This window comes from Lagopus muta, chromosome 3 (genome assembly GCF_023343835.1).
Source record: "Lagopus muta isolate bLagMut1 chromosome 3, bLagMut1 primary, whole genome shotgun sequence".
Lineage (NCBI taxonomy): Eukaryota > Metazoa > Chordata > Aves > Galliformes > Phasianidae > Lagopus > Lagopus muta.
In genome coordinates, this window is record NC_064435.1 from 56,680,665 (window position 1) to 56,700,823 (window position 20,159).

Below are 20,159 nucleotides of genomic sequence, written 5' to 3' on the forward strand. Positions count from 1 at the left end.
TCCACCATCACCTCCAGGTCTTTTTCAGCAGGGCTGAGCTCAATTCTTTAATCTTCCAGCTTATATCAGTAGTGGGGCTTGCTGCAACACAGGTGCGTTTTGTGTGTATTACGCTTTCTTTCCCATTGCTCCCGTGCAAGGTTTTTCCTTAATATATATATATATATATATGCATATATATAAAATAAAAAAAATTGTGGAAAGTTTATTCCAGCTTCTAAGCCAAATATGCCTGCGTTAAGTAGCTTTGTGTCTCTGCTCTCCCACCGACACAGGCCAGCGTGGGGTGACACGATGCTATAGAGCACACTGCTGGGGCTGAGGATAGGCCAGGAGAAAGTTTCCCATGGCCAGGTCCAGGCAGGCCCGCGCAAGGCCAATACCAGCGGCTCGGGCAAGGCCTAACGCGAGGCCTTCCCAACAACGGACTCCCTCTTCCCCGCCCCGCTCCGCCCCCGCTGCTGAGCCACGGCCGGCACGCGATACAGGGCGGGGCGGCCGTAGGGTATTTAAGGCACGGAGGCGGAGCTGTGCCTTTCTGAGGGGAGCTGGTACGGCGTGAGGACGGTGAGCGGATGTGTTGGGCCGGGGGTCACGAGTGTCGGGGCGGCGCGGCTCGGTTCGGTTCGGCTGGCCGGCCGGACTGCCGGCGTGGCGGTGGGCCTTGCGCGGTGTCCCGCCTGCTATCTCGGCCCGGCCGCTCCCGCGGCCCTTCTCCGGGCGGCTCTCCGCGTGCCGCTCCTGCCTGCTCTGCCCGCTCTGCCCGCTCCTTCCCCCTAAGCGGCCGCGACCGAGTTTCTGTATCGCTCCGAGAACCTGGAGCGCGGACGGAGTCCTGCGGGCGGCCTCAGCCCGGAGGCGGGACCGCGGCGTGAGAGCAGGCAGTGCTCTGAGGGGCTGCGGGCCTCTCCCGGCGTGGCGCGGTGCTCTCACCTGGGTGCTGCCCTTCCGTAGGGGTGAGGAGGGCAAAGCTGTCCGTGGTGCAAACGGTAGAATGCTTTGAAGAGGCATTTCAGTCCGTTTTCATTGTGTACAGAAGAAGAGGGCTGGTTCGATGCCTGCTGTGAAGGTGAAGTGCTGTTCTGCTGTAGCAACTGGTCACTGTGTTGTAGGGTGAGCGCAGTGGTGGTGCTCTTGATGACTTCTCTAAATCTGAATGGTATGGCAGTGGCGTGGAGTGTACTGTCAGCAAGTTTGCAGATGACATCAGGCTGCATGGTGCAATTGATACACCGGAGGGAGGGAAAACATCCAGAGGGACCTGAAGAAGTGGGCCCATGTGAACCTAATGAGTTTCAACAAGGCCAAAGTGCAGGGTGTTGCACTTGGATTGGGGCAGTTCTAGGTGTTTATACAGACTGGGGGAAGATCCTGTTGAATGTAGTCCTGCGGAGAAGGACTTGGGGGTCCTGGTAGATGAGAAGCTGGATGAGGAGGCCATCTATAATTACATCCTGGGCTGCATTAAAAAAGGGGTGGCCAGCAGGGAGAGGGAGGTGATTGTCCCCTTCTGCTTGGCTCTTGTGAGGCCCCAGCTGGAGTACTGCATCCAGGCCTGGATTCCCCAGTACAGGAAGGATGCAGAGCTCTTGGAGCAGGTCCAGAGGAGGGCCACTAAGATGATCAGAGGGTTGGAGCACCTCTCCTATGAGAAAAGGTTGAGGGAACTGGGCTTGTTTAACTTGGAGAAGAAAGGCTGTAGGGAGACCTCATTGTGGCCTTCCAGTACTTGAAGGAAGCATAGAAACAGGATGGGGTATGACTTGACAACTGTGGATAGTGGTAGGACAAGGGTAATGGTTTTAAACTGAGACAGGGGAGGTTTAGTTTAGATATTAGGAGGAAGTTTCTCAGTCAGAGGTTGATGTACTGGCACAGGTTCCCAAAGAGGCTGTGGATGCCCCATCCATGGAGGCATTCAAGGCCAGGCTGGATGTGGCTCTGGGCAGCCTGGTCTGCTGATTGGTGACCCTGCACATAGCAGGGGCTGAAACTAGATGATCTTTGAAGTCCTTTTCAATGCAGGCCATTCTGTGAATCATATGTGTGCTTTAGCTGCATGTAAGTATGATGGCTTCTTTAGGGAAACTAGGCTGTGGTAGAAGGCAGTACTTCAGCTTGGCTGTGTCTGTGTAATCTTTTGAAAGGATTATAAGTTATCTCAGGCTTGGACCAGTTCATGATTTCTCCAGTGAGTAAAAGGACATCAGAGATTGGCGTGAATATGATCCTGTCTGACAGAAAATGCATTCTGTAAGTATCTTACAGATCTGGGATAGTAGGATGTGCTGATATCCCAGTATACTGTCTGGGACAGCTTGGTGTAGTGTTCATTTGCTATGCAGAGCAGTCAGCTGTTCCAGAGATGAACAGATATTTTAATGACTATCATACTTGTCTTGTGACTTCCACATAGAAGTAGAAAGGCCTAAGGGCTCTGTGTTAAGCTGACTAAACAAGCTCTTGAATTGTAGCAGCTAGTGCTGCTGAACATACTTGCTTAGAGTAGCATGCAAATGTGGAGTTCTGCTTGTGGTCCAGGTGTGTTGGTTTCAGAGGCTGGATTGTAAAGCTCACTTTTTTCTGACTTGGAGCTGAGAAGGGAGAAGGTCTTGGATTTTTATCATATGAGCTTCAGGTGGCACAAAAAAAAACCCTACAAAAAGAAGGAAGTGGTAGTGCTGGACTAGTTCCTGGCTCTGCTGGGGCTGGTTTCTGTTCTTGTGATTTCACTCTGACCTCCTTTGGAAGTTTGAGTGGCAGGCTAGGACTTTCTTAAACTGCCTGCTTTCAGTGCTCAGAGGAGGTCAGATTAAAAAAAAAAAAAAAAAAAAAGCACTTAGTGAACTTAGCTATGTTCAAGGCTCAAGATGAACTCTTATAACAAAATACAACTTCAGAGAGTGTGTTTCATTTGAGTAGTGCTTATCCTGTGTTTCTTTAGTTAAGTACATGAGGCATCTCTACAGACCAGCTTGCTCAGTTGTAACTCCCGCAGTTTGTTTGCAGAGAGGCAAAGACAGTGGTGTTCAAGTTGAACATGCTTTGGTCACTTTGTGATTTCTTAAGAGGGAATGGCTTCAAGTTTTACGTCTGTATGGCTTGATGTCTGGCATTAGCAGTTGAAAGTTGAAAGCCTTCTTTAGTGAAACCTCAGGAGGCTAAATTATTTTTGTCACATAATTTTTCAGCAACAACATTCTGGTCAGAAGATGGCTGCTCTTGACACCCTCTTTAAATACATTGATGAACACCAAGACCTTTATGTTAAGGTAAGTTTTCTTTCACATTTGTGCTGTAGTACAGGCAGCTATGGGATACTGAAAGTTAAAAGGTGGCCAGCTTCAAGCTTGAGTTACACCAGTGTAGTGTGTCCAATAATGAAGTCAGGTAACTGGAAGGAGAGGGGTCAGGCAAAGGGTATGACTGGTTTGAGCAACTCCCAGACAAGAAATATGTGGTGTTCAGCTCTCACTGATCTCACTTGAAGAAAGAGCAAAGATGGTCTGATAGACACTAGTTGGTTCTGCTTGCTTGAGGAAAAGCAACCAGAGGCATAATGTGCACAAAATACCGTAGCCTTAAGTCTGCCTTCCTTATTTGCAGACTGTGCTAGGCTGGCAGTGGGGTGTAACTGTAGGAAAGTGAGATTTTTAGAGAGGTTTTGAGTGTGATATCAGTATTCTGTTATGCAGATAATGGAGCTGTTATGCAGATAATGGAGCTGATTTGCCTCAAGTTTAAGCTTTACTGATATTTCAGTCAATTTTAGTGTTGACAGTGCCTTCCATCCAATGCATGGTGAAAACTGTAGTTTTTCTGTCTTTCTGCAGCGGCTGGCTGAGTGGGTGGCAATCCAGAGTGTGTCAGCATGGCCAGAGAAGAGGGCTGAAATCAAACATATGATGCAAGTTGCTGCAAAGGATATTGAGAGACTTGGAGGCACAGCTCAACTTATGGATATTGGGACACAAAAGGTATGTGAGCATCTGTCTTCTCAATAGAGTTCTTAAGCTGGTAAGATGTCTGCATGCAGAAGTGTGCTAGTTTCTGTAATTCCAGTAAGAAAGGTGCTCATACACTTCATACACTACAAAGAATCACTTAATGTTATTTACTAGGGCTACAGTTACAATGAAAGAGTAGTGTAGATAATCTTATATCCTTTTAGATGCTGGGAATACAAACTGCAGCATCTAGCAGGTATCCCATTGGCATGTAGCATGCTGTTTAGACCCTATTTGTGAAGGTGTTCCATTTTGCTTATTTAAACTATGTGAAAATTTCTGAAAAACTACTTGATTTCATTGTCAGACAAGAGGGATGTTCACATGAGAACTTGCTGTGATTTCTGATAAAGACAAGGACATGGAGGTGCTGTAATCACCTATAGCAAGTGGGATCTGCCTACAAGTTGCAGTCTGCTGGCCAGATTTATCTAGCAGCCAAGTGATATGCACAGTGCAATGTCTGCCTGAAGGCTGAGCTGCACAGGGCTGGGGATACTTGGGCTTTTAGATGGGTTACTAATTCTTTGGTGTATGAGTATCTTCTGGACTAGATCACTACAGGAGCCTTGTGAGTTGCGACCTAGAAAAGCAGCAGTCTAATGAGACATGGGGTAAAGTCCTTCTGCAGTCTTAAGCTTCATGTTAAGAACCTTTATCATGAAAAGTCTTGGGGCCATACCAGTTAAGCATATCGTTACATGTTGGGCTGTGTGTTAAATCTTTTTAAATACTGATTGAACGTGAACAGAGCATCTGCAAAGAAAAATGTGATTCTTAACAACAGGCAGGTTTTGTCCCTTGGGCCCATAGACTGTAGAGATGATACTGATTAAAGTTTCAGGTCTTCTGAAAGTCTTCTAAATAATTCTTTCAGAAGGGTATTACACTTATTAAAATATTGCACTTGTCACTTGCCACATAGAGATGGATGCTTGAGAATGAACATATTCCTAACTTTCAGCTGTCTGGATTGCTTTTTCACGTGAGAAATGTGGTGCTGAGAATAATTTCATCCTAGGGAACAATCCAGTTGATCTGCTCCTTTGAAGTTCCCAGTCACTCTGTTACGCAGAATGAGTCCCATGCTGAAGTTGTTAGATGAGCACTGTGATAGTGGCATTCAAAATGGAGTTGTACTGCAGCATCTGAATTTCAGAAGATGGTTATTGTAATTGGTACTAATGTCTGCAGGGTGAAATCTATGCCTACCAGAGGATTCTCTGAGCAGTTCTTGCATCTGGCAACTTGAATACACTTATTTGTAGCACTGCAAATTCCAGCAAGACAGCTTGCGACTTCTTGCCTCATCTTGAGGGGAAGAATTAACTCAATTAACTTCAATTAACTCACTGAGACAAACTTGCTCTGTTCGTTAGTGTTACTTTCTTGGGAGGTAAGAACTATTGCTTGTACAGCAATGAAGAAGAGTGTAAAGCAATTGGCCAAGTTGCCTGACCCAACTGAAGTTTACTGCTGTACAGCAATTTGTACTAGTTACTGTAACTTCTTGCAATATTGTTTTAATCTCTTAAAGCTGCTATTGGCCAGGGACCTTGCAGCCAGCTGATAAAAATCTGAACTTAGAGCCCAGAAGTGATATCTGATGCTGCTTTTGATCTGCTGAACAGTTTCTAGGCATATGTTCACCAATATGGACTTAAGTGCTGACTGAGAATAGCATGTGGTAATTGCTTATGGGTTACTCCAAGGAACTAGGCTAATTTAGCTTTATCAGCACTGCCCTGCCATTCACTTAAAAGTGTAGGCTAGTATGGAGAAATAGAGCTGTTAAAGAAAGACCTTATGTGAACATAGGCATGTTTTACTTGGTGATTTCAGTGTCAGGAAATCACTGTCACGAGATCTGTACTGTGGACAGGATGAAAGTGCAATGACAAGCAGTGCAGAATACTCTGAATGGAGTTCAGTACTGATGCTGAGGTAAGCATTAGATATGGCAGTTTGGCATGCAGATAGCTTGCTCTGCTAAAATCTAATGTAGGAGTGTTTAACATTTCTGAGCTTGGAAACACTGACTCTTTCTCAGACTTGTACGGAATTCTTTTCTGACATGATTCTGTGATGCTTTCACAGACACATTCTGCTTCATTTAGTCAGGTTAAGTAGCTTAGTTTTGTTTCTCTGTCTGTAGAGGTTATGAGGTTAGGGGTGTAGTGTTAAAGTCATTCATTTATGTGATGTAATTGTGTCACTGACATTCTATATTGTGTTTTAAAAAAAAACTCCTGCCACCTTTTTTAGCTGCCTGATGGATCAGAGATCCCTCTACCTCCAATTATTCTGGGAAAGCTTGGCTCAGATCCACACAAAAAGACTGTATGTGTGTATGGCCACCTAGATGTTCAGCCAGCAGCACTGGAGGACGGCTGGGACAGTGAACCCTTTACACTGGTAGAAAGAGATGGTAAGAGCACTGACTTCAGAAATGGAGCTTTTATTTAGCTGGTATTCCTTAATTATTCTAGAGTCATACCCTCAATAGGAAGGGAGAACACTTAATGTAACTGAAAAGATGCAGGGGAAAGTAGTCGACAATAGAGATAAAATTTCAGCTGCTCTTAGTTTTTTTTTTTTTTATTTAAGTTGTGCCTACATGCTCTCCTCTCTGTAACTACAATGAAGTTATAACTGTTGCCCTCAATGGTTAAAAACAAAACAACTTGTCAGAAACCTTCTGTGTGCTAGTTTTGTACCTTTCAGAACTTGCAGCCTGAGAGGTCATGCCAGACTGAGATTTTGAACCACTGCAGGGGGCAGTATCTCAACACTACTTCCTTACTTCTGGAGAGGGAGGAGCAATACAGCAACCTGCATGGTTTGCTTTGTATACTGTGCTCCAGTGAGTACACAAGCTTTTTGAGAGAGCCAGTACCCAGAGAAGTGTTCATCTCCAGTAATGGGGGTGAAAAAAATCATGCAGTAAGTTATGTTTAAACAACATGTTTCCTGTAGCCAAGCGGAAAGTAAAACCTGAAAAAAAAAATTTCTTGTATTGCATAAGCATTAATCATTCCCAAGAAGTGTTTGTGGTAACTGGTATTTGTAGCAGGGCACTAGGTCATAGGTAGCAGAATCAAAATTAAAAGATTAGATTGTTATCCCATAGTAAAAGCTAGACTTGCCTCAGGCAGTGGCTTATCTCTGTGCAGCCTGGCAGTGTAGGTGTTGTATTCCCCAATGGCTCCTTACCTTGCAGCCTCTGGTATGGTCTGGTGCTGTGGTTATACAGCTTAGGGGTTGTAGCCAGTACTTAGGAGTTGCAACAATATCTGCCTCTGATCCCACTGCCGCTTCCTGGGACTTTCTATTGCCTGTAGAACTTCTCTGACTAGCTTTCTGGTATTCAGGAAACTGGTTGCTATTCAAGTCTTATTCTTCAAATAAAGAATTATTGAATCAATGCTGGTTAAGTTTCTATTAAAAGGAGATGGATTGTTTCTATATGTTTACTGATGTAATTGTAGAAAATGGTATTAATGGAAAGGGTATGGAAATAAATTAGTCCAAGGCAGTTGCATCTCTTCTAGGCTTTTTTGTTCTACCCAGGGAGCAGCTCATGGAAGAGGTGGGGTAGCTCTGAAGGTGAATTAACTACTGCAGTACCTACCCCACTGCATGAGTGTATGAAGTAGGATAATAAAACTGCTATTTCAGAAGGATCTCAATAAGAAAGTTAGTGTAAGTGGCGCTAAAAAGCTTATCCAGAAGGATATTTTCTTCTACAATGAAGAGATGACAAACTTCATTCTAATTTTCTGTTCTGGTTAATTTGCCTGATTTCTGCAGGAAAGCTGTATGGGAGAGGATCAACAGATGACAAAGGTCCAGTGCTTGCCTGGCTGAATGCCTTGGAGGCTTATCAGAAAACTAATCAGGTGTGTGCCCAGAATGTATTCTGTTGTTTTTGCATACAGCTGAGTCTAGCAATAAATGTTAGCCAAGCCACAAGCCTTTCTGAGACCTGTTTGTTCAGCTGATTGAAGGAATGATGCAACAGTCCTGTAAATTTCCTAACTTCCTGGTAGAACTGAATTGACTTGCTGACCAGCTGGTTTTGTAGATGGCTTGGATTGCACTTAAAACATTTTTGCTTTAAAGAAATACGTAGGAAGGAAAATATATATGCAGTCATCTGGAGTAGGAGTAATAATTGACTTGCATGAAGGCATGTCAAATTAGCCTGGCCTTCAGCAAAGCTTAATGTCTCACTGCCACTGAATTCTAAGAAAAGATTAACATGGTATCACGAACTTGGGAGCTTTCCTGTTTCTGTGAAAGAAAAAGTGCAATCAGAAATAAAGTAGTTATCTTGAGCTATCTTGTAAGACTGATTATTACTGGGAAAAGAGCTAGCAATTCTCTAGTGCTTCTAGAATATGGTAGGCTGGTCAGACAAGGTAGCTCTGACTTGTCCTGTAGCAGGCAATTTTTATGCTTTACTAATTTTTCTAGTCCTGTGATTTACCTCTGGCAGCTGTTCTGTTGCTTTTCCACAGTTAAGAGGATTAGGAACCAGTTGGTCTAGTGCTTAGTTAAAACTTTTTTGAAGAGTTTGGATTCCATCAAATGAAAGGTAGCACAAGTGCTTTTGATTTAAGTGCATCTGTACTTTGTAAAACAGACTTTGAATATAATTAATGTATTCAGCCTCTGTAGAACTAAGCTACCCTTGTACTTTTTAGTTATGTGATAGATGTAAAATTACTGGTCACTGAAGGAATTGAATGTTTTCCTATACTTAATCTGTTCTTGTTCATTTTCAAAGGAATTTCCAGTAAATATTAAGTTCTGCCTAGAGGGTATGGAGGAATCGGGGTCAGAAGGCCTTGATGAACTGATTTTTGCTCAGCGTGATGCTTTCTTCAAAGATGTGGATTACATTTGCATTTCTGACAACTACTGGCTAGGCAAGAATAAACCTTGTATCACCTATGGCTTGAGGGGTATTTGCTACTACTTCATAGAGGTAAGTTCTGAAATACAAGGCCAGGCTAGTACTATTGAGCTAAATTTTCTATTAGAAAATCCAGGTTTTTCAAGCCAATAGGTTTTCTTCAGAAATGATAGGACTGACTGGGTAGATAGAACAGGTTCTACCATAATAATCTGAATAATTCCTTTCAGTATCCTATATGATATTTGGACAGAAGGGTTAACTTTCAGCTATCCAAGAGCTTCACTGGAAGGTTATCTCTTGGCATGTATCTTCATCCAGATACTTCTGTGAGTCAAGAAGTCACCTCTGAAGTCTCCAGGATTGGGACAGTCAGTAGTAGGAGGTTGCATAGGAGCTTCCTATTGCACTGACAAAGCAATAGGAAGCATATCTGCTCAAATGCACTACAACTGAATGGTCAGCTTTCAAAAACAGATGCATTCTCAAAATACATGCAACAAAAATCTAGGATAGAAATCTATGCAATTTTCATTGTTTTGATGTTAAAATTAACCTGAATCTCATAATTCATCTCTAACCAGGTAGAATGCAGTGACAAAGATCTTCACTCTGGAGTTTATGGTGGTTCAATACATGAGGCCATGACGGATCTCATTGCTTTAATGGGTAAGAAAAAGCAAATTTCAGTGAATGCATCTAAAGTGGGAGGAAGCCCCATTAAAGCATTCCTAAGCACTGGTTACACTCCATTTGTTATGGAGAGCCCATGAAGCTGGGCTTACCAGTATAAGTGTAAAATAGAGTGATACCTTAGATACAGAAACAGTGAAGAAGGTCTATCCTAGCTTCTCTTAAAACCTTGTACATTTCTGTGCTAGTTTAATCAGCTCTTCCTGCAAACTCCCTGCAAGCTATGGATGCCATATTGAGCTCCTTGAGCAGTCCTATCTTCAAACAGCCAGTTCAGGTTTTTGGATAGCTGCAAAATCCATCGGTGCCCTTTAAGTTTTGTGGAAAAGACCCTGGGAGGTGGAGAGCAGTTTCATTACACTTACACATATTTTCAGAAGACTGACTGCTACTTCCCACAGAAACTGTTCCCCCATAATGGCATTTATTTCTTCTGGTTAAATCCTGATCTGAAGTGCTTTCTGTTTACAGGTTCTCTCATAGACAAGAAAGGGAAAATCCTCATTCCAGGCATTAATGAAGCAGTGGCATCCGTTACTGATGAGGAGCTGGCCATTTATGAGAAAATTGATTTTGACCTAGAAGAATATGCGAAAGATGTAGGAGCAACAAAACTATTGCATGATACAAAGGTATACTGTACTCCTGCATGCCCTGGTTAGCTTGTAAGTTCAGACATACTGTACAGTTAATTGTATACTTAATACTAGCAGTTCCTCTACAAAGCATGCGCTTGGAAACTTTGTCTAGGTTGTCCTGTATTTAAAGCAAGCAGTCTAGGCAGTATTAAAGCTGCTCCTAAGTTGTTCCTTACTCACGTGTAAATAGCATTTCAAACTTGTATGGAACTTTCCTATCTAATGCTGTCCTCTTAAAGCTAGATAAGAACAGTTAGCACAAGAGAAATGTTTCCTGGAGTCAAATACTATGTCTGCACTAAGCATCTGACTTAATGAATCTTTGTAGAAAGTTCAATGGGTTGTCTGAAACTTAGTTTCTTATGTAGTTGAATCTTCTCATTAGGTAAGAAAACAGTTTAACTGTGATCTTAAGGTTGACATGCAGAACATCTTTCTGGTCTTAGCAAGCAAGGACCTTTCTGTAGGCTGCTGAAATCTTTGGCCAGGCTCAAGTTCAGTATATGCATGTCTTTTGTTTCTCAAATCTTCATCCCATGAGTTCTCTAAGTGAATGCCAGAAAATACAAGGTACAAGTAGTATATACAAATGTTTAAAATCTGAGCTATAGATGTAAATCTATGATAACATGCTGAAGGAAGTGTTGTAAAAGACAAGTTTACACGTGCAGGTCTGTCTTTTCTCCTGGTAGTATCAGGAGAGGACTTCAGACTGAACTGAAGTAGCTGTAAGTAACAATTTTATATGCTCAGTGTTGTTTCTACATGCAGGAGTTTATACCAACTGAGAGCACACAGACTTTATTGTTTAGTCTTTCTCTATAAAGTAATGGATGAAATATAACTTGTATATAAGGAGTTGGCATGGTGCCCTTCACTTAAGGTACTAAAACTGTTCTGTCTTAGCTAGACTGAAATCCTGGTGTAATTCATGGAGAGAATTCAAAGTTAATGTGTGCAGGAGATGTTTTGAGGCTAAAGGGAGATGAGAAGGCTTGTAAATCTCCAGGTGAGGAACTGCATGCTCGAAAGTTTTGAGAAGTGATAGTTCTGCTCAAGAATAGAGGCAGTCTGTACCTGGCACCAATTTGGCATTAAAGCCCACAAAATTAAGTCTCCCTAACCTCTGCAGTGTAATTCAGCTTTGAGTTACTGTAGTTGTCTGCCCAGGACACAAATGTGTTGAATTCACAGCGTCCAGTGTACTGAACTGTGTCCAAGGCTACAAGGAGGAAATGTGTATCTGAAATGGCCTTGTGATGGTAGGTAGTAGTGCTCATGTCAGTGACCTTGGAGTTCAGTCAGTTTAATACAGCTGGTACTGTCAACAGCTAAAGGAGGAGCATGCTGTGTGCCTCAGTTGGCAGCAGTGAGGCTTTTATGAAGTTTCTGATCTTTGTTAGTGTGTGACTCAGTATTGAAGACATGTGCCTGACTTAATGCTGTGGGGACCAGAACTTACAGTGTGCTTCTTATTGTGCTTGAGCATCTTTATAAATGTATTTGTATTCTTTTCAGAAGCAGAATGGGCATGTCCAGTAAGTTCTGCAGAACTAGGTGAAAGCCAAACTAGAGTTACTGAAAAATCTCTGTAGTTGCTGAAAGCCAGCTCTTCTATTTAAATGTGCTTAATAGAATTGTTGGTTTCTGTTTGCAATTGAGTGGTCTTGGTTGAGGTGCACTTCTCCATGTCGGAGAGCAAAGCACTGTTCTTTGCAAGTCTTTAATAGAGCTCCCCCAAGTCAATCTCATCATCTGTCAAAATTTGATGTGACCTTACATTTATTCCTTTGCTTCTACAGAGAGATATCCTTATGCATAGATGGAGATATCCTTCCTTGTCTCTCCATGGAATTGAAGGAGCCTTCTCAGCCTCTGGAGCCAAGACTGTGATTCCTAGGAAAGTGATTGGCAAGTTCTCGATCAGACTTGTGCCAAACATGACTCCTGAAGAGGTCACCAACAATGTATGTTGAGATGGATTAATGATCTCTAAAAGCCTCTCACCTTCTTTTCTCTGTATCTGGGAGGAAAAATGTTTTTGGTTTCTGAAACAGTTCTGTTTTCTTTGCTACAGTCTTTCCTGTCTGCACCTCAGCTCAGGTATTTGAGGGAATGAGTGTAGTACCACACTGAACTGTTGTGGCCTTGGTCTCTGCTTTCTCTCAGCTAACTTGAAGATGCAGCTGAGAACCGAATGCTGATTGAACTGTGGGGCACTTGAGCTACCACAGGAGTCTATTCAAAAGTGTAAGAGTTTAGCATAGTGACTGTTTTACAGTAGTGCTTTTACTTGCCTGATGGAGGTATTCTGACTGCAGAGTTACATAGTAATATGAGATAATAGTAATATGAAAGCTATTGCTGCATGCAGTTGTGACCTGCGAGTCTCCAGGATGCTTTTAGTATACTGTCTTCACCAGTGTTCATATATGTAACAGTAAAATAAGGCTACTTGATTTTTTTTTTTTTTCCTATAGGTTAAAGATTACCTGAGCAAACAGTTTGCAAAGCTGCAGAGCCCTAACAAATTCAAGGTATACTTAGGCCATGGTGGAAAACCCTGGGTGTCAGACTTTGATCATCCGCACTACATGGCTGGCAGAAGGGCCATGAAGACAGGTCAGTGGGTTTTCCACTTGTATTGGGAAGTATTCTTGTTCCAGCACCTCAAGAGATACTGTGGAGGTCATGTTTGTGGAATATTTGTGGTGTCTTACTTGGGTGATACATTTGACTTGCTGAGTAAGAAAGCATCTCATGTGCCATCCTTAACTTTGAAGTACAGGATGGAGGAAAAGTTACTATCAAGCTCATTCCAATACATGGAACAAGTCTGGCATGGTGTTGCTCTTAGATAAGGATGCAAATGTCAGTAGTTCAGATAATTTACATTATCAAAGCCCTCAAAGCTTATGCATTCTGGCATCCTTAGCTGTAGGTAGGATAACAAGGGCAAATCTGATTTCTGTTGAAGTTCATAAACCATATGAAATTGACAGTACTCCAGCGCTATATCTGGGGTGAAACTCCACAGTTCTATTACTTCTGCAGTCTATCAGAGAAGCTTTAGAAAAGGTACAATTTCAAACTGACTAGAGTATCACTTTGTTCTAGTTTTTGGAGTTGAACCAGATCTGACAAGGGAGGGAGGAAGCATTCCTGTTACCCTCACTTTCCAAGAAGCAACAGGCAAGAATGTCATGCTGCTTCCTGTTGGAGCTGCAGATGATGGTGCCCACTCTCAAAATGAGAAACTGAATAGGTAAGAATATTTATCCCCGTGCCCGACTGAGTTGTTGTGCTTGTGGGTCTTTTTGTGTATAATAAAAAGAGCTAAGGCAAATGAAGCGCTTCAAGTGTTGGGAAGACTTCCTTAGTGGAGGATGGCTGAGTGGGTGGTTGTGCTAACTGGTCTGTAGCTGAATCGTTAAGTCCTTACTGCTTCTGGCTGTGCATGCTTGCAACAAGTAACTTCTCATAGTTCAGCCCAGAGCTGGGCTGCTCTGTCTTACCTCATGGATGACATTTCTGTCTTGCCAAGGGAAATGCAAGCAGGTTGGGAATAGTCTGTTTCCTGCCACAGTTTTGCTTGTAGCATCTGTTGCTGACAGAGGGCTAATGCTGCAGCATGCACAACTGCTAGGAAAGCAGCTCAAACTACAGTAGTGCTGATGGAAGCTGTCTTTACAGGTACAACTACATTCAGGGAGTGAAGATGCTTGGTGCATACCTCTATGAAGTTTCACAACTGAAGAACTAAGACACCTTACCTTCTGGCTTGTGATTCAGAAGTCTGACTTTTCTTAGGAAACAGCATCTATTAATTCTTATGTGGCTCCCCTTTTCCACCAACACTCCGCAACTTTGGAGAAGAGGGAAGCATGCCGTTCTACTTAAGAAACAAACATTGTAAACAAAAAATCTTCAAATGCTTCAAATGACAGACTATTTCCTATTTGTCCGGTAGTCCTGAAAGGCATCTTTCTTCTCTGTATCACTTCAAAGTTCTGGCTTGCTATACTCATCTACTTTTCCTGTAATGCAGGAGGAACTGGGTGCTCTCAACTGTTTCAGCAGCCACATTAGCTGCAGAACTGTTGGCCAGGTTTAAGGTACTTTTTCCAAGACTTTGAAGATATATGTTCTGGAAGTAGTCACAGTGACAGATTAGGGGCTATACTGGAGTGTGCTCAAGCTGTAGCATGGCATCTGTCTTCCTAAAGGATTTGGAAGAGTAGTTTGTCTTACAGTTTATACCTGCCTGCAGGTTTCAGTTCTCACTGCAGTAGGTTGTAACAAAATTCACTGTGATAATGACTACTGGTCATCTTTGTAAAGCTGCCTTTGTACTCCCTAAAAAGGACAATAAATAATCATGCTCTAGTATTTGGCTCTGTTTCTGAGGATAAAGTTATGACTTGGGAGGAACGTTTCTGTGACTATTGAGGCAGATGGATACAGACTGTACTTGCTGGGAGACAATTTTATTGCTGAGTACTTTTAAGTTCTATAGCAGCTAGCTGATGTGAAGCTCATGTTGCAGAATCTTACCCATCTGAGAGAAAACAGGATGTTTCTTTTTGGTTCTATGAGCCAGGACATTGCACTCACACAAGTGATAGTGAAAGTGAGTGGGTGAAATCTATAAGCAGATCTGGGAGAGAAGCATCACTCATTACAATTACTAACACTGAGCTTCAAAGTATCTTTTGGAAACACTCAGTTCCAGCACTTTCTGAAGTTAAGTTTAAAAACAAATCTGTTAAGGGTTTGCTAATCTGAATTGGATTTGGCTCACTGTTTCTGACCTCCTAGACAAGCATTAGCAGGTTAAGATAGGCAAATATTTTAAGTAATGATGCTTTGCTCTGAGAAATGCCTGAGAGCATGGTGCATTCCTACAAGTCCTGTATAGTGATGAGTAAAGTAGCATCTGCTGCATCTGTAGGGAACTACAGTAAGTAGTAATGCCCTATCTGTCTGATTTTTATTGTTGCTGGTGATCTGGAGTCTTTACTGTGAACGACTATTGAGGCAGGAAGGAGGCTTCTGTTCTCACTATACATCTTCTAGAGCTTCTCTGTCTGCCTTTTTTTTTTTTTTTAATGGAAGTTTAAACATTGCACTTGTACTTGCAGCTGGGGTACAGGCTGAGACCTGCATCATATGGCCATTTTGGTACTTGCAAGTACCAAGCTTCTCTAGTAACATGAGGTTCTCACCTCCCACTGATGCTGAAATCTGGTATGTGCAAGATGGCACGTGTAAGTATTCAGGGGTCATCTGTATGTGGAGACCAACTGGTTATATAGGACAACATGTCCAAGCAATCAGTATGTTTAAAGCAGCTTCCCTAGTTACTGAGTTGATGGCTCATACTTCTTTAAATGGAGTGACTGTCTGAAAAGGGTTAGGGTGAGTTTATATTGCTTTTCTACCTATTAATTTGAGAAGTATAAAAACTGCTAAAATCCACTTCATGGACTGAGGGTAATGAGTTTCTCACGGTGTGTAAAGGAACTTACTTAAATGGTCAGAAAACTGATAATATCATGAACTATGTTCAGAAAGCATGTTTATAGTTGTCATTTCTAACTGTTGTATTGAGAATCAGTCAATTGACTCAAGTTCTGCACTAAAGCTTCTGCTTAAGGTCCTACACTTCCTGAATAATCGTAGTATGGCAGAGCAGTGAAAATTGTCCAAAACAGCATTAGGTATGTTAAGGAATTTCTGGAAGAGGCTTGGAAACAGATTCTATTGGACAGACTGCAGGAATATTCCAGCATGGGGTGAGTGTCAAATCCTGTGGGGAAAAAAACTTTGAATAAGATTTTGTCCCTGAGCAAAATGAGCACTGAAGTGTAAGTTGCTAAAGTAATAGGGCCTTTATAAAACTAAATGGACTTTTATATGGGAACTGCTGAATCATGGCCTGAACCTCTGATTGACCACCTAAGGCAAACAATGAGTCAGCACTGGGAATGCAGGTGAAAGCAATTCACCTGTGCTACTGGAAGGGGTGGAGCCTGGCTCTACCTCTCCTAGACCCCATTTAAGAGCTGACTACCACTGGGAAAGGATATCTTTTGGAGATCACTCCTCTTGGAGCCTACTCAGCAAGCCCAGGGCAAGGGTAAGCTTTCCATCCATTCTTCTTTAGTGTGATAATCTGTGTAGCCTAACTTGTATATTTCTTAATTATAACATTTCATTGATTGTGTATTCATTGATTATACAATGTTGCAGCTGTTAAGTTGTATAACTTTAGAATTAGAAATCAGTATTACTGCATAGTAGCGTATATTTGCATAGTAGCAAAGCTTTCTTTAGGTGTCACTGCCAAAGGCAATAACAAAAGTGGTAATACTTGACTGGAATGAACACTGCAGGCAGAAAGGACTATGATACCAGCTTCTGCTGTTTGCCTTCTTCAGAACTGCCTTCTTGAAGGCTTCCAGGAAACTAATACCCTTTGCAGAGAACTGGTCTGTGACATCTTTGACTTTTTTGCATTGTACAGGGGTTTACTTAAATTCTCAGTAGCTGATGTTGTTTGAAAAGCAGCACTCAGAATGTGGAAGCTGGACATTACATGTGTTGTGAAACAGTTAAACATGGGGGAAAAAAAACTTCAGTGAAGTATGGGAGATCATAGCACCATCTGCTGGATGCATGAGTGATGTTTTCCCTGCAAAGCTTTGTATTGTTGCTTTTTTTCCCTGTTTACTGAAAGGTTGATCAATTCCAGTTAATATATAACATGAACACAGGTATAAATATATGCTCATTAAAAGGCTTCTAGGTGAGCTGACTTGGCTGTCCAGACCAGTCTTTGTTTAGTGAAGGTACTACAGAAGAACAGGACTGCTAGTGTTGGATAGCTTTGTAGGCACTGGGCATTTTACTGTGCTGAATAATTCCAATGTGATGTTAAGTACTGGAAAAATATTCTTGCTGATTGTGCAGTTTTACTCATCTCTTTGCCTACAGTCACCATTTCCGTGGGGCAGATTTACACAGGAACAACTTCACAGAGGTGCAGGGCTGCAGTCTCCAATTTATCTGAGCAGAGAATATTAATACCAGCTCTCTATTTACAGGAAAACAAAGGTAAGGCTGTAAAAAGGAAGGGTGTTATGCTCTTCTCTTATCTGTCTGACTCTTGGCTGGGCCTACAAGGGCTACCAATGTATGCATGCTTGACTCGTTTACTGCTTGCTCTTGTTTGGCACTGTATAACCAAGATGTTATAATCACAATATAATTGTGTATAATCAATAGATATCAAGATGTTATAATTGCAATATAATCAAAAGAGTAAGGCAAAGCAAACAAGGATCACAAAAGAGAATAAGTAGAAGAGCTTACCCTTGGGTTGAGCTCACTAGAAGATACCAAAGAGGAGGATCTCCAGAAGAGATCCTTCCCCTCTGGTAGCCAGCTCTTAAATAGGTCCAGGAGGGGTGGAGCCTGGCTCCACCCCTTCCGGCAGCACAGGTGAATTGCCTTCACCTGTGCTCCTCTGGCTGACTCATGGCTCACCTCAGGTGATCAATCAGAGGTTCAGGCCGTGACTCAGCAGTTCCCATACAGGCACCCATGTTTTGTTCATCTGATATTTAGCTGTTATGGCTGAACAAGGCAGGAGCTCAACTCATTGCCTGCTGACCCAATGGTACATGTCCTTAAATTGAGATTTTCTATGAACTTCTGCTTAGCCAAACTAGCTTCACCATGGTCTGAGGGATCACCAGAAAGAGATCCTTCCCCAGCAGCAGTCAGCCTTTAAATGGGGTCTAAGAGAGTTGCAGCCAGGCTCCACTCCTGGTCACACAGCTGAATTGCCTTCACCTGTGCTCTCATGGCTGACCAGGTCCTTTCCGCAGGTGCTCAGTAAGTTGGTTCAGGCTGTGATTTAACACTTCCCATACACTTGGAAAGCACAGGCTTTGGTTTAATAATGAGTTTACATGGAGCAAATAAATTAAAACATTTTTCCGTAAGTTTATTCTATAGACCACTTTCAAAAACATTGTGATCTTGACCTGGAAGCAATGTGAAGTAGAAGTAACACAGCTGATCTAGATAAAGAATGTGAGTTTGTTCACTTTGTTAAAGTATTAGCTTAAAAATATTACTTTTTAAAATTTTTTTATCTCAATTTGTTCGATTAAGATAGAGTTGATCAAGGTGTTCAAGATGCTTTTATGCATCAGGAGTCAGTCTGATTCACTGTCCTCATAATTCACAAATTATGCAGAGGATTTAGATCACTCTGAAGGATCTGCTTAGACTGCTCAGAAAATCTTAGTGGTGGGTGGTTCTGACTGCAGTCCCTTGCTATCTTACTCATACCACTCCATTTTGTGATGGTAGGTTCTAACAAACCCTGTATGGTAAGGCATGTTTTTTTTAATATTTTAAATATTCATTATTCTATTAATTTTGCATATCCTTAGAGATTCTGAGATTTCTTGAACTGCTTAAAATGCATGCCAATGGAATGTGCCAGCTGATGCTGACATGTTGGTACATGGTGGCCTCATTCTATCTGGGCAGGCTTGTGTTCTTCTCAATCATGGGGACAACCCACAGAGTTCTTATGTTTCATCCTTTCTGAACAATGAGGCAACAAACACAACTAAACAGCTGCTTTTGTCATCCTTACTGTGAGGTGCGTTTGAATCGTGAGACCTGTTGATCCCCCAGGGTATCATCACAGAAAGAGGAAGTAAATTCCTTTATGAGTAACTACATAATCTACATAAACTTTATAATCTATATAAACTTTAAGAGTAACTATATAATCTATATAGTTATAGCCTATTGCAGCAAATTTGACCAATGGCAAAAAAAGAAAGTGCCAAATATATTATCGGTTTCAAATAACATTCAGTTATTAGGAGGATACTTAAGGAAGTATTTGTGCAGAGACACCTCCGTGTTCTGCTTGGGAATGTGTGTTCTGCAGTGGTCAATTGGAATTCACTGATGTGCACAGGATGACCAGCTTTGGTAATGTCTGAGTCCACAAGCAATGTGTATGAATAGTATTTGAGGAAGAAGCCTTTGAAGGCTGCTGATTCTGTCTACAAATAAATAAAACCACTAAATGTCAATATAAAGCAGCATCTTTAGATGACTGTTTTATTGTTCTCTTGGATAGTGAGTAAATAGAAGAAGAAATCTGATCTCTTTACTGTACAAAATTATAGCCAGTTCCTGAGATTCAAGATATACAAGGGAATTAAATTTCATGTTAAGAACTAATTAAAAGACAGAATAATTAAAAAAAAAAAAAACAACACAAATAATAATTAGGGAGTGCTAGATTTACTTAGTTTTAAATTGATAGGAAATGATGCTGTATTACATTGCCTACTCTGCAAAAGTGTTCCTGTATGACACGACAGGTGATTCAGTCATCAAGTGAAAATATTAATATTTAAGATTCATCTCACTTTCTTAATGCCTTGTAGTTCCACAACCATCTATGTACAAATACAGCAGAGTTAGCAGGATGCTGCTGTCACCTTGAAGCAAGTGCTCACTAACAGCTGATTAGCATTATGTGCTCCAAAGGTAAAACAGGTTCAGCTACTCTGCCCTCATTAGGAAGAGTGGAGAGAGCTGCAGCAATAAGTACTCCTCCAACTCCTTCCTGTAATTTGATTAACATGGAAGAGCTTTAATGGAATAAAGGAACACGGTTTAGTGGGAAAATATTGGTGTTAGGCAGGTGGTTGGATTGGATGATCTTGGAGGTCTTTCCAACCTTGGTGAGCCTATGATTCTATGATCTCTGGAGCCTATGATTCTATGATCTCTGCCATTAAGAGCGCACAGGTCTTAAAGGGCATAGAAGAAAGATTCTGAAAATAAATACACTGAACGTTA

At 41.8% G+C, this 20,159-nt stretch overlaps 1 protein-coding gene across 1 annotated transcript; it reads left to right on the plus strand.

The window, feature by feature from the left end:
• Positions 1-463: 463 nt before the first annotated feature.
• Positions 464-14,642, plus strand: CNDP2 (carnosine dipeptidase 2). The gene is made up of 12 exons (XM_048940501.1): positions 464-567; positions 3,192-3,272; positions 3,834-3,977; positions 6,273-6,435; positions 7,818-7,906; positions 8,797-8,997; positions 9,510-9,594; positions 10,090-10,250; positions 12,059-12,223; positions 12,737-12,878; positions 13,374-13,521; positions 13,950-14,642. Exons 2-12 carry the CDS (start codon positions 3,213-3,215, stop codon positions 14,017-14,019), a joined length of 1,428 nt encoding a protein of 475 aa, XP_048796458.1. The 5' UTR covers positions 464-567; positions 3,192-3,212; the 3' UTR covers positions 14,020-14,642.
• Positions 14,643-20,159: the final 5,517 nt, after the last annotated feature.

What these genes read in the sequence shown, in the direction of transcription:
- CNDP2 (XM_048940501.1), top strand. Translation starts at nt 3,213, where the DNA reads ATGGCTGCTCTTGACACCCTCTTTAAATACATTGATGAACACCAAGAC. An exon ending in ACCAAGACCTTTATGTTAAG is followed by an intron (nt 3,273 to 3,833) that starts GTAAGTTTTCTT and finishes GTCTTTCTGCAG; the next exon opens with CGGCTGGCTGAGTGGGTGGC. An exon ending in TTTGCTACTACTTCATAGAG is followed by an intron (nt 8,998 to 9,509) that starts GTAAGTTCTGAA and finishes ATCTCTAACCAG; the next exon opens with GTAGAATGCAGTGACAAAGA.